Below are 13,063 nucleotides of genomic sequence, written 5' to 3'. Positions count from 1 at the left end.
CGGGAGAGGCAGTGTTCTCATCTAGCTATGAGGAAAGAGCTGGACAGGGTGTGGGAACAGACTTACCCAAACCCCCTCATCTGGGGAAGGATTCTGTGGCCACATCAAGAAAGGTGGGCAGGGCTGGTGAGATAGTTCAGTGGACAGTGCACCTGCTTAGGCAAGCACAGGGACTGGGGTTCAATCGCCAGCACCATGTACTGGCCCCACCCCCGGGTGTGCTGAGCTGGCCACTGAAACTGGGTGTGGTAGACACCTGTAATTCCAGCACCGGGGAGGCTGAAAATAGGATCGCTAGGACTCTGAGCTGCATAGTGAGACCCTTACCAAATACATTTTTTAAAAAAGGTGGGCGGTATCTCCTACACCTCGTAGCTCTTACTCCATCTGCCTCTGGTTTCCTCCGTTCCCATTCCTGCAGCTTTCACCAGTCTTTACCTCTGTGGAGGGGAAAGGAAGCTGGGCTGTCTCTACGAGTCCCCCCTACTGGGATTCCCCATGTCTGAAATGTTGATAGAGTAGGACCCAAGGCAAACTTGGGACAGTGCCCGGCTTTTTGAAAACATGCATGTCAGCTGCCCCAAATGCAACACCCAGCATTTGTGGAAGGGCTGTCCCTTAGCTCAGTATTAGGGTACACAGGTCCACTTCTCTCTTCACCCAACAGAGTGAGAACAGCTCTGGGAGCTGTTTATGGCTGGAGCCACCAAGTTAGACCAGCAGCCTCCAGCAGTTCCCCAAAACCTGAGCCTGTGTGGGCTGGTGTGGGCCTTCAGAACGTGCTCCTTCCCACCTGCTCCAGCGCCCCTCACTAGAAGGACAGAGGCCAGGGCAACTGTGGCGTCTCAGCACCTCTCGGCCCTGTCTCTCACTTTGGTCTTCCAGGATCTGCCTAGATGACGGCTGCTGATCGCGGTTACTGGTGTGCGATCAGGAGAGTGCTCTGTTTGACTATGGAGTCTAAACAGTCACAGATGCAAATAAGATCCGGACAGCATTGCTGACAAAGTTTATTTTAATGTAAACTCTCCAAAACAAGGCTTGTCAAGAAAAGGTAGCAATTACACTGACAATATAGACCTGATTATTGTAGATATGGTCCCTGACTGCTGCCACACCCCCAAACCTCCACAGAACAGCATTCACAAAACAGAAAAGTCACCAAGGAAATGTCACAGCCCCCTCTAAGTGCATGGCTCAGTCATTGAAGCCCCCAGTACTACTGACACAGCTCCAGCGCAGAGATTCAGTAGTATCGAGGCTTCAGAGAGGCAGCTGGTCTCCTCCTCTGCACAAGTAACCTAACAGCAGTGGGAGCAGCTCGGGCCCCAGTACCTGCTCCCAGCCCAACAAGAAGCTGAGCTGGCTGCACAGGTATACCCAGTAACATGCATTCGTCGGCAAGGCCTTCCTCTTGCTAGTCCAAGAAATGCCCTCACTTAAGAGGCTGCGGCAGGAGAATCAAGTTTGAGCCCACCCTGGGCAACTTAGGAAGACCTTGTCTCAAAATCTAGAAGGGGTTGGGGGTGGCTCGGTGGCAGGGTGCCCTGGGCTCAATCCCTGGATGGGATAGTGGGCAAAGGATGAAGGTGCTTATTGCTTGCTCAGGGTTACTACACGTTACTACACATGGTCCATACCCAAAAAGATATGTCACCACCAGGCAGGGTAAGTGGGTGTGGAGGACTGAACAGCTGCAAGGAAGCATGTGGGCGCATGTTTGGGATAGGCGTGGGAGGCTGGAGCGCCCCACCAGCGCTGGTGAGTAGAACAGCAGGAAGTGGCCAGTGAGGACCGCCCCCTGCCCTTTGGCCGGGATCAAGGCCCACTCAGGTCTCCCCATTTCACCAGGAGCAAGGAGGCAGGGAGGTGTCTGCCCGGCCAATTTACCTCTACTGAGCCCTGCCCCTGTTTTCTCTGAGGACTGCAGAACTCCCGTGGTTGCTCTTCCAGGGCTTGCTACCCTTTTTACAGGATTAGTATAAGCCGGAGAATTCCCAGGTGTCCGAGCCAGGAGGGCTCCCGTCATCTCAGAAGCCCCGGGGTAGTGGCAGAGAAGCTGGGTGCCAGGTGGCTAGTTGTCTGCTTGGGCAGATAACAACGAACTTTCCAGTTCCTGCAGCATAAGCTCCTTGCAGCGGCTGTACTGCTCAGGACCGACCTGTGTGCAGAGGCCAGCCTTGAGCAGAGCCGTCCTTGGTTCTGAGGCGTCGGCAGCCAAGTGCTGCCGCGTTCTCATGAAGCAGCCCAGCACCCAGCTCAACCTCAGTAGCACTCCTCATTATGCATTCCATCCTGCCCCATCTGTCCCGAGGGCTTCAGCCTGCTCCCACAAGCTGTATTCAGATGGCCACTGACAGGTCCAACATGCAGCCCTACCATGATACTGAAGACTGTCGCTGTCAGAAGCCCGCTCCCGTTGGTCCAGAAGGAATGTGCGCTACGCTCAGGTCAACAGGCTGGCCACGTACGCACTGCCCAGCCATAGGCCTACTGCTGCCGGAGCTGTCACGGCCAGGGCATCTTTTGCCGCCCTTTGGCAACCAGGAAGGGCCCTGGGTACCTCTTACCTTGGTAGAGTTAGAGTGTCAGCTGAATGGGGACAACTAGAGCCTGGCCTGGGGCAAAGTTGATGTCTACCTGTGCTTTCTTTAGCAGATCAGATATAGGATCACAGCAGCCTGGTTTGAGCCTGTCGAACTCTAAGGTGATGATGACCAAAGCCAGTGTGGAGCCCTTGAACTGCAGCAGCTGGTGGCCCGCCATACAGTGCTGCAGTTGCCTGGTCAGGGATGCGACGTGGCGGGAAGGACTCGTCTGAGGCAGCAGATTCATCATGTGGGGCTGGCTCAGCATCATTAGGGCGTGGAACTAGACACCATGGTTTTTAATGTTAGAACAGAAAACCCCATACTTTTCATACAATCAGTGACCAAAAGTCCAAACAATTTCAGTTTTCCAGTGGGGAGCATCCAATAGGACCCCAGTCCTTTTCCTTTCTGTCCAGGGTCCCAGAAGGGGCTTGAGGCTTACTGTCCATTCTGTGGCCAACTAAGCTTCAGCCCTGGAGAGAAAAGCACTTTGCTTTGCGATATGGTCATGAGGAGCCTAAAGTATCTAGATAAATGTTTCCATTCTGAAAAATAGAAACAGTGTTCAAGATCAAGGTAGGAGAAAAGTTACTTGTATATGTTTGACTTAAACTGCCACAGTGGCCAGTTCTCAGTGGAAACAGCCCTTAGCGATTTAATTGATTTAATCTTCCCAGCTTCCTAACAGACCCAAACCCCATGACATTTCCATCGCATCATTTTGCCTTACTAACAATCACATCCTTAAGGACGATCATTCCCCCAAGACAAACTAATGTGTGATATTTTCTAAGTGCCAGATCAATATGGTCTAAAGCTTCAGTAAGGATTGTGTGTAGGTGAATAAAGACAGCTAAGTGAATGTGTGTAAAGTGTAGCAAAAGCAGACAGATATTTATGTACAAAATTCATAGAACGGAAAGTTAAATATTTTTGCAGTGTGTATTTAAAAAGAAACCATAATAGTGGCATCTAAATATCTTTGTCAAGTTAATTTATTGTCCTGTAAAAAGGAGAGGCTGGTGCAATGGTGTTGGACTTACGACACGTTTTCACTCTTCCATGTGCAGTGAGCCTTGTAGGTCACCTCACTGTGGTGCATGTGCAAGGACCTGTGCCACTTGTGCTTTGCTGTCCTGTGTCGTGAACAGCTGTCCCAATGGTACACATGAGTCTCGGGGAGACTCTGCAAATGCCTTGCGCTTACTATGTTCAAGAAGTCCAGAGGTGTCGCAACGTGGAGGTCCCAGTGCAGGTTCCTCAGAATAGATATCTCCATCCTCTGCAGCTTCTTCTGGGAATAGCGGGAGCCAATGTGCTTCGTGAAGTCCGTTACACATGGAATTGACTGTAAAAAGACAATAAAGAGGCCAAAGCTCTACATCACGTTATAGTAGCTTTTGTTGTCTCATGTATAGGGACTGGGTATCCATAACCTGAGGAGAGTTGTCATCTAGCAGCCTGCCACAGGAAATGTTTGAGAGGAAACACCAGCCAGCTGCTGGCAAGTCCCCAGGAAGCTGTGACACTGCTCAGACTCCAGTGTTCTGGAGGCTGGGGCTGTGCCATCTCTGGTCAACCACAACAACTTACCCAGTGTTTTCTTGGAGCGATGGGGTCCGATATCCCTGTTCCCCAGCCCTCTCACAGCTATTCACAGAGAGGACATTTAGGCTTTTGGGTTTCCTGCGAAGTGTGTTTACAAAACCTCCCCCCAGTTTCTATTGCACTACAACTGCATATACCTTCCCTTCAACCTTAATTGAAGGTAGTACAGGTCTAGGAAAACTAACTTTTCTCCAGCAGTATGTACTAGGCCAGAGGAAATAACTAAGGTTGTCTGTGAAGGGGCCGGGGAGATGGCTCAGTAGAATAAGGGCCCGAGTTCAATCCCTGCTTCTGCCAAAAAAAAAAGTTGTGAGTAAACATTAAAGTACCAAGAGCATTCAAGTTTCCTTCTTTTTGCAGATGAGCAAAATATTCCCAGAGATACTTCTTTTAAGGGTCATTTATTTTTTTGTTGGACAAAAACAACTTGGATACAAATTATGTTTAACCAACAAGGATTAAAACTGTTGAATGTTCAGAACTGGATGCACACGCCCTCATCCTCAGACCCACATCAACCCAGGGAGACTGAAAAGGGTCGTGATTTCCCCATCACTGCAGTGGATAAGGTAGAGGGCAGCGTGGGTCTGAGAAGAGTCCTAACACACACTGGTGATCAGAAAGCCACAGTGAGGGGCTGGTGAGATGGCTCAGTGGTCTAAAGCACCTACTTAGAACAAGCTTAGCAAAGTACAGGGACTGCTGTTCAATCCCCCAGCACCACATGCCAGCCAGCCCCACCCCTTGGTGGGCTGAGCTGGCCACACACACACACACACACACACACACACAAACAAATTAAAAAAAAAAAAGAAAGCCACAGTGAAACCCTGCAGCTGAGCACACAGCTCTGCACCTTGCAGGAAAAGGTGCCAAGGACCGAGCTCCCTGTCTATGCAGCTTTTTAAAGACATAGTTTCTGGGGCCGAGGAGATAGCTCAGTAGAATAAGTGCTTGTCTGGCAAGCGCAGGCCCTACCCCCCCCCCCAAAAAAAAAGACAGTTTCTAAGGGTAAAATCAAGCCACACAGCTTAAAGGAACCTTTTCATCATAACTCAACGGCAGGCACCTCTGTTCAGTGCAAGTTGTATCTAATCTGGTCAGCAACCAGTGAGGCCAGGTGTAGCTCTGGGATCCGGCCTCTGCAGCTGTTGGGCCGGTTCAGCTGTTTCCACTTGTGGGGTCTGAGTGTTTCCCAAGCCACATGAAGGGGGCGAGTTAGCCACATTTCCCAAGTGCCCACAAACCCTGAGGCACCCACTTTCAGGACCCCGTGAGCTCTCCAAGGTTACACCCCACTCCTACGGTGCAACCTGGCAGGACCTCCACGGAGCCCTACCTCATCCTCCTCATTCAGTTTTGCAGCGAGTCTTAAGCACACGATTGCGGCGCACCGGAGCGTACTGTCTCTTACCTGCAGCATAAACACATTTGGGCAGACCCCACAAGCAAATTGGAAAGGACCCGTGAGGGATGCTTTAAGAAAATAAGCCCCCTCCCCGGGAAAGAAAAACAAAACAAAAAACACCGTTCCTCCAGGAGATTGGAGGAAAATGGAAAATGCTGCCGCTCCTACACAGGCCCGAGGGGATGCTCTTGGGTTCTGAACCACAGCTTCCTAGTCGTGCTTCCTTGTCAGGGGACGGGCAGCAAGCGGCCACACGGTACCTGCTCAGGGGCACTGCATAGGCTCGAAGCGCCGCCGCTAAGCCAGTCCTGCCAAGTGCGTCCCTCTGCTTCCTGCGGGTGTGTGGGAGGGAGACTTTTCCAGCCGGGTCCTCCCGCCTACCCATTCCAACCCTGCGGGCCGCGGGTCTCGGAGCCAGGCAGGGCGGGGTGGGCGGGACGCGGCTCCAACTTCGGCCTCCCGCTCACGCGCCGGGCTCCAGCACAGCCCTTTGGAGGCCGCCCTACTCACCTGGTAGGAAACCAAGAGGCGCCCAATGATGCTGAGCGCCAGGCTAAAAGTGGTGCAGGAGAACGTGAACTTGTTCTCCAGCCCCAGGAGCCATACCACGACTCTCCGGTAGGCGTCGCGGATCTCGGGTTGCTGGAAAGGGAGGGTTTGGCAGGGCAGGTCTCCTGGAAGGGGACCCGGAAGCCCTGGCCCTTGAGCCAGGGTGCGAGGACGGCGGGTCCGCGCCCGATCCCATTCGCTCCCGCATCTTGTCCTGAGCAGAGTTCCCCCCCGACCCCCCCCCACCAGGAGACCCGCCAGGGAGCCCCTCCCGCCCGAGGGACAAGGCCCGGGCCGAGGGGAGCCGCGAACCTGGATGCTCCCGCCCCGCCACAGGCGCGCCTCCCGGCTCAGCGCCACCTGCAGGTGAGCCAGCAGCTGGCGCTCGTCCAGGAGGCCTCGGGAGTCGCAGGGCAGGGGCCACGGGGACGACAGGGCCCGAGCCTCGGGGACGGCGGAGTCCGAGCTCGCCCTGAGCTGGGGCGACCTGGGCTCCCGCGGAGGCGCCCGGGGGTCCCGGGACTCCGGGGTCCGCCTGAGCTCGGGCGGCGACAGTGGAGGCGGGTGGGGCTTTGAGTCTGGGGAGTCCCCGGAGCTCAGCGCGGCTTCGGCTCCGACCCCGGGCGACGGCGGCTCGGAGCTGCCAGGACCCTGCGCGCCTGAGGCCATTGGGGCTGCGCCCGCCACCGTACAGGTGGGCTCTTAACGCCCGGCCCCGCCCCGCCGTCCAAAGCCCCGCCGGACCGAGCCGCTCCCGACACCTGGGGCTTCCGACCAGCTGCGGGGCCTCTCGCGCCTTGACCTCGCGGTACAACGCTCTCCACAGGTGGTTCGTGCATCCACGCATTTATCTGTTTATTGAGGGCCACGGAGTGTTAAGTGCGGGGACAGAACAATCTGGTTAGGAGAAACAAACAAGTTGACTATAGGGAAACCCGAGCGTTTCCTCTTTTGGGTCTGTGTCCTGTAGAAATCGCACCTGTCTACAAAAAGACACCTACAAAACGCTCAAAGCGCTACGATTTGTAATAGCCCCAAATTGGATCCAGCTGGATACACCTCACTCTCCAGGTGAGCTGTTGAATGAGCCAAATTGTGAGGTCTAGCTACGTTTTTGAGACAGGTCTCACTAGTTCAAGTGGACCTTGAACTCGAGCTCACAGTGATCTTCCTGCAAGTCTCCTGAGCGCAGGAATTACAGGTGTGCACCACCTTGTCCAGCAGATTGTTATATTCACACAGTGCAATACTACACACCACTGTAAACTAGCAAACTACTGCCATAGTCAATGCCATGGAAGGATCTGAAGCATCGGATAGAGTGCAAGAGAGAGCTGTTCAAGAGTTTCTGCTGCTTGACTCCCTTCTACAGGATGTTAGTTCGTTTAATTTAAAGACACAAGGTCTGAGCCAGGGATGTAGCTCAGTGGTGCAGCACCTGCCTGGCTAGCATGAGGTCCTGAGTTCGATTCTGGTACACGCACATGCGAAAAGACACAAGTTTCTCTGGGTTGTCTAGGCCCTTGTGTATTCTATTGAGCTATTTCCCCAGCCCCGAGGCCTTGATTTAAATTTCATTGTATTGTGATTTCCGTGTTGTGCTAAGCAAAGTGGACAAATAAATCTTCTAAAAATTGCAGCAACAACAACAACAACAAAGTAGTGGGCTGGAGGTTGCTGCTGGAGGCTGAACCAGGGCCTCGCACAGGCTAGGTCAACATTGTATGGTGGAGTCACACCCCCAGGCCAGAAGGTTGAAAGTTTGAACTGGAAGATTGCAGTAGGGTTCCTTGAGAAGGTGCTGAGTGAACAAAGACTTTGTAAGAGAGGTGAAGGAGTGCATTAGATAACTGCCAGCTGAGGAAGACCTCTCTGGGACTGGATGTGGGTGTGCGCTTCATCACCGCCAATATATAAGACCTTGGAAATGTTATTTAATAGCATCGTGCTTCAGTTTCTTTCTGCATAAAATAAGAATATATAATATCTATTTCAGAAAGTAACCATGTAGAATGTAGATTAAATGACTAAAGATAAAGAAAGTAGAGGTGCGCCAGCTTGCCACTGCCTTGCTGAGCCGTCTTGTCTGACGTCAGACCGTTGCCAGGGTCATGGAGAAAAACACCCCACGGAAGATGCTCTGAAATCCAAACAGAGGCATAAGGTCTTCATGGAGATTTCCAAGTACTTCTCACAGAATAAGTGGAAAAAGCTGAGCTATTCAGAGAAGATCACTTGTGTGTATTTGAAAAGAAACTACGCCACCCAGTCCGCTCTAGGTCTCACTGTCACTCCGCCAACTTTCATGCGCATCCATAAAGAGGATGTGCCAAGCAATGATGATTCGGACAAAGCTTCCAGCCATGACTTGAAGGATGAATTGCCTGAGGAGACTCAGGAAGGTCTGATGATGCCTGAGAGGCCAACACAGAAAAGCAATAATCCGGAGAGTGTGTCAAAAGCACCTGGTGAAGAACAGGCTGCGAGAGCAGAGTGCCTCCTGGGAGAAACAAGCACCTCCATGGAGACGACCTTGATACCTGATTTCAGGAAGAGAATGACGAACATCTGGAGCCACTGGCTGCATAAACAGAAGAATGCCATGAAGAGATCAGCGACCCCGAGGAAGAAGAGGACGACTGAGTCTCCTGGGAGAAGTCCGTGATGAGGAGAAAACCTGGTGATCAGCAATCACAGACATGGCCGTAAACTCCTGGCTACCATGCATATGTCAAGTGAAAAGAAGAGTTAACACCAGCTAAAAGTTAAACATTAGTCTTACTATATGCCAAGCGTTCTGTTACCACTGTTCTGTTTGATAAGCATTGTTAGCACTATTCTTACTTGTAATAAGCACTCTATTAGACATGAGCTTTCTTTTTTATTTTTTTGCTGGCTCAGCCTGCCCTGAGGGTGGGGCTGGCGCAGCACGTAGTACCGGGGATCGAACCAAGGTCCCCTGCACCTGCCTGAGCTTGTCTAGGCGGGTGCTTTAGACTGCTGAACTATCTCACCAGCCCCAGCATTTATTTATTTATTTATTTGTTTGTTTGTTTTTTAGATTGGCATGTTATCCAGCAAACATATACTTTAGGCATATTTGTGTGTACCCATGCTCCTACCTCAACAGTATTTTTTTTTTTGTGAAGGTTTTTACAGTAAGCAATTACTTTATTTCCTTGGCCTGACATGGTTGACTTCATTTACAAGAACCTGAAGCTGACAGGACACACAGAGTTCCCAACAGAAAGGATCCTTTTCATTAGCAGAGATGAAATGTCACATCAGAGTGCAATTCCTGCTCCCCACCCCCACCCTTGACCCTTAAATGAAAAGAAACTGATTAATCCCCTATGAATTACTAAAAGACATCCCTCCAAACATTTCTAATTAGCAGCTGCAGTGGATGAAAACCAGAGGAGGGAAGCAGCTGGCCGTCACTGTCACTTAGCATTCCTGTGCGTGAGACTGAGGGACAATGGCGAGGGAGCGAGAATTCTGGATGTGTGGGAAGTGTGGATCATCTACCTTTCCTCATACTTGCACTTCCACATGAAAGACAGCTCTGTCCCTCTACGTGGGAACTGCTAAAGGCAACACGAAAAAACACTGGCTGTAGCCTGCAACTTAAAGTGCCCAAGGTTGAGAATATTCCTAAGTAGGTGTGAGACAAGGGGCACCAGAGAGAGCAGGTTAAGACAGAAGCTTGTCAGTCAGTTCCAGTTTAATGCTATCAAAACTAAAGGGAATCACAATCCCCTCCTGCAAGACTGCTCTTTTTCAAAGTTAAGACAGCTCCTTCTGAGCATCTGTGTGGGTGTCTACTCCATCTCTGGAGAGGGACTGTGACATTCACATCTGAGACTAGCAGGTGATGCAGGGCGTGGAGAAATTGGAAAGATCAAGGGCTGCAATGCTTCAATTAGTGTGGTTGTCTTTTGGTCCCCAGGTGTGGTCCACTGCCACAATTCCTAAGAAATTCCTGTTCCCTTTCCTACTTGTGCAAATGGCAAAAATCGAATCTCTGCCCAAAGAGATGAGAGTTGCTGCTGAATTGCATTCACTTTTGGCTTTAACTTTCCCACCTTCTGACCTACTGTGAAGTCCCAAAACCTTAATTCTAGGCAATGTCATGAACTTAGGACCTCTCCCTCCTTTATCGAAGCCAATCTAGCAGCTCTGTCCTGACATGCTTTCTCCCTGGGCTGAGGAAGCAGCAAAAAAACATCAACTGAGTGTGTGAAGATATGAACGACAATGTGTGCAGTGTAAGTTTCCAAGGTCTCCTCCTTCCGTCTTCTCCATGGTGGGAGCCCTCCCGCTCTTCCCTCAAGTCCCACTCACATCCCTCCCCTACCCCCATGTCCAGGTGCTCCCATCTGCTGGGCTTCCATCACTCACTTCCCATACACACTTTCATCACTGTAGGCCACGTACAGAAAATAGTCTTCCTCGTGGTTGTCCTCATACAGCTGGCCCATGGTAGCGCTAGTGGGAGGGATAGTGTTGTTCACAAAGAAGAATAAGGCGTCCTCAGGTCTCAGGTGGATCCTCTTCCGGATTAAGAAGTAGAACTGGCCAACAGTAAGGTCAGAGGGCACTAGGTACTTCCTCTTGTCCAGATCAGGCACCCTGGCCTTAGGAGCCTTCTCCACGATGACCGGGACCCTGTCCGGGTACTTCTTTCGGATCTTTTCTCCTTCCTTTTTCCGATACTCGAAGGGATGGTCCTCCTTGTGCTGGAACTTCATGGTGGGCCGCAGGCTCTCTTTCCAGATCCCCGCGCGGGGCCTGCCTCCCTCGCTGAAGAGTGCGTCGCGCGCGTCCCGCCGGCTCAGGCCGATGGCAGGGCTCCCAGAGGATCGCTCCAGAAACTGTAGCTCCCGTGGCCACTGCACCTGACCAGCGTTCAGAGAGCTCCCAACAGTATTTTTTTTTAAAGAGCAAGTATTGTCTGATCTGCTCTGCACTACTGTACCTCACCACAGATGGAACTACTGAGGCCACTTGTAGGTACTTAAATCCAGATTTTTCTTTGCACTTATACACCCACATGATGAGCATCTGTCATCTGCTTTGCTCACTGAACTTCAGGCACATGGAGTAGTCCTGGCTTTCATTTACCTCGTAGTAGTTACTGATGGTTAATAAACATTTATAGCATTTCTCAAAAAAGAGAGAAAGAAAGAAAAGTACCCAGAAAAATACACTGGTAGTAAACAGAAGGCTTTGCAGATTTCCTTACTTTCTACTGTAAGCACACAGCCCTTGCATGCTAAGATGAAGCTTGCTTGGAACACGGTAAGAAGGAGGCCTGGTAGGGCTGATGCACAGGGCGTGGGAGGGAGGGTTGTAAGGGACAGAAGGCTTGTGGTTTTTCTCTAAGAAGAAGGAAAATTAATGGAAAATTTTGAACAGAGAAAAGACAAGATCTAATTCATGTTTTAATACCATTCCTCTGGCTCCTCTACTGAAAATAGAGCTGCCCCTACATATCCATTGAGGATTGTTGCAGGCCACCCCAATAACAGCACCTGTTGAGTAATTTACATAAAATGTCCTGTACGTTACACACATCCACCTGTTTAACTCTGTTTATTTTTCTCTTGTACACTTAAAAAAAAATCTCTAGATGGTGCAGGATAGGTTCTTTTTATTCTTTTGGTAGAACCGGGGGTTGAACTCAGGCCCTTGCACTTGCCAGGGAAGCACTTATTCCACTGAGCCATCTCCCAGGCCCCTGGTTAGGTTCTATGCAAATAACTGCCATACTATATTGATTAGGGAATCATGACCAGAAAAAAAGTCTATACATGTTCATTGCAAAATTTTTCCCTGGATATTTTAAATTTGCGATTAATTAGATCTATAGACACAGAACTCACAGATACGGAGGCTGACTATATAGTGAAAGGGGCCAAGACCGTAATCAAGATAGTTGTGAGCGATCGTTGTAATGCTAGTGAGAGCGGTAAGCAGTGCTGCTTTGAAGAGAGATCCAACAAGCTCTACTGAGAAATTCAAGGATCGGATGTGAGGAAGAGACTGCGGTGATTGTGCCGTCGTCAGAATTCATTTGTTGAGATGGAGTCTAACAGGGAGCCTTACTTTGGATGGGGTGGGGCAAAGCAGCGAGAGCAAGTGGGGAGGGATCAAGATTTATACACAGTGGACAGGTTAAAACTCGAAATCCCTGCTACACATTCACTCGTGTGCGCTGACGCTCATGGGAGCGGTTCGGGTTGGGAAGAGGATGGATTTCACAACTATTTATTGAAATCTGCCGGGTTCTACTTTGGATTCGGGAAATAAATTTGAGAATGCAGGTCACTTAATGGTAAATCGTCATAAATTAGCAGTCCAGCAAAGTAACATAGGGAAGGTCTTCAGCTCTCCATATGGAGCACAGTGCTATTATTGTGCTCCACAACTGCTATTACTGTTTTTAATTATTGCTCAAAATACTGTATATGTCTCGAGATCTAAGGCAGGCGCGTCCCCTCTCCAAACCGGGTCAGCCAGGTAACCCCGCCCCTCGGTGCGGACCAGGTGGGCAGCACCGCGCAGGCGCAGTCTGGTTCTGGCGCCCAGGAGAGGGCCTCTGAACGCTTTTGCGCAGGCGTGATTCAAAGCGCGGCAGGACCTCGAGACCCGGGGTTGGGCGGGGCCGGCTCGCCGCGCGCCTGCGCACTGGGCGCGCTTCCCTGCGCGCCGCAGTCTCGAGAGCGCCGAGGAGGTGTCCACGGAGTCCTCGACCAGCCGCTCCCGCAAACCCGGGCTTACTGTAGGGCTGCACCCCATCGGGCCGTCCGCCGGGCACGGGAGGGGACACCATGCCGGTGAGAGAGCCGCTCAGCCACTGAGGCTCCTACTGCCCGCGGCCTGGCTCGGGGGCGCGGCCGTTGCC

At 51.3% G+C, this 13,063-nt stretch overlaps 2 protein-coding genes and 2 pseudogenes across 6 annotated transcripts in view; 2 read left to right on the top strand and 2 right to left on the bottom strand.

Moving 5' to 3' along the window:
• Window positions 1–1,045: 1,045 nt before the first annotated feature.
• On the bottom strand, window positions 1,046–6,922 carry Ccni2 (cyclin I family member 2). Its single transcript, XM_023713194.1, has 7 exons — window positions 6,469–6,922; window positions 6,118–6,249; window positions 5,868–5,939; window positions 5,539–5,613; window positions 3,799–3,939; window positions 2,641–2,871; window positions 1,046–2,161 (listed from the first exon to the last, which is right to left on the bottom strand). The coding sequence occupies exons 1-7, from the start codon at window positions 6,823–6,825 to the stop codon at window positions 2,075–2,077; spliced, it is 1,095 nt and encodes a 364-aa protein (XP_023568962.1). The 5' UTR covers window positions 6,826–6,922; the 3' UTR covers window positions 1,046–2,074.
• A 1,257-nt stretch (window positions 6,923–8,179) lies between these two features.
• On the top strand, window positions 8,180–8,799 carry LOC101572627 (annotated as a pseudogene).
• A 511-nt stretch (window positions 8,800–9,310) lies between these two features.
• LOC111816296 lies at window positions 9,311–11,030 on the bottom strand (annotated as a pseudogene). The gene has a single exon (XR_002820725.1). The product of XR_002820725.1 is annotated as a gamma-aminobutyric acid receptor-associated protein-like 1 pseudogene (transcript).
• A 1,823-nt stretch (window positions 11,031–12,853) lies between these two features.
• Window positions 12,854–13,063, top strand: part of Kif3a (kinesin family member 3A) — a 47,270-nt gene continuing 47,060 nt past the window's right edge. For all 4 annotated transcript variants that reach the window (XM_023713190.1, XM_004629340.2, XM_023713189.1 and 1 more), the window contains exon 1: window positions 12,854–12,995. In XM_023713190.1, the coding sequence (XP_023568958.1) occupies window positions 12,990–12,995 (6 nt within the window). In that variant the 5' untranslated portion in view covers window positions 12,854–12,989. The remainder of the gene's footprint in view (window positions 12,996–13,063) is intronic.

This window comes from Octodon degus, unplaced genomic scaffold, assembly GCF_000260255.1.
Source record: "Octodon degus isolate 3935 unplaced genomic scaffold, OctDeg1.0 scaffold00029, whole genome shotgun sequence".
NCBI classification, from domain to species: domain Eukaryota; kingdom Metazoa; phylum Chordata; class Mammalia; order Rodentia; family Octodontidae; genus Octodon; species Octodon degus.
Note: the sequence above shows the minus strand (reverse complement) of the source record. Positions and strands in the feature narration are given on the sequence as shown.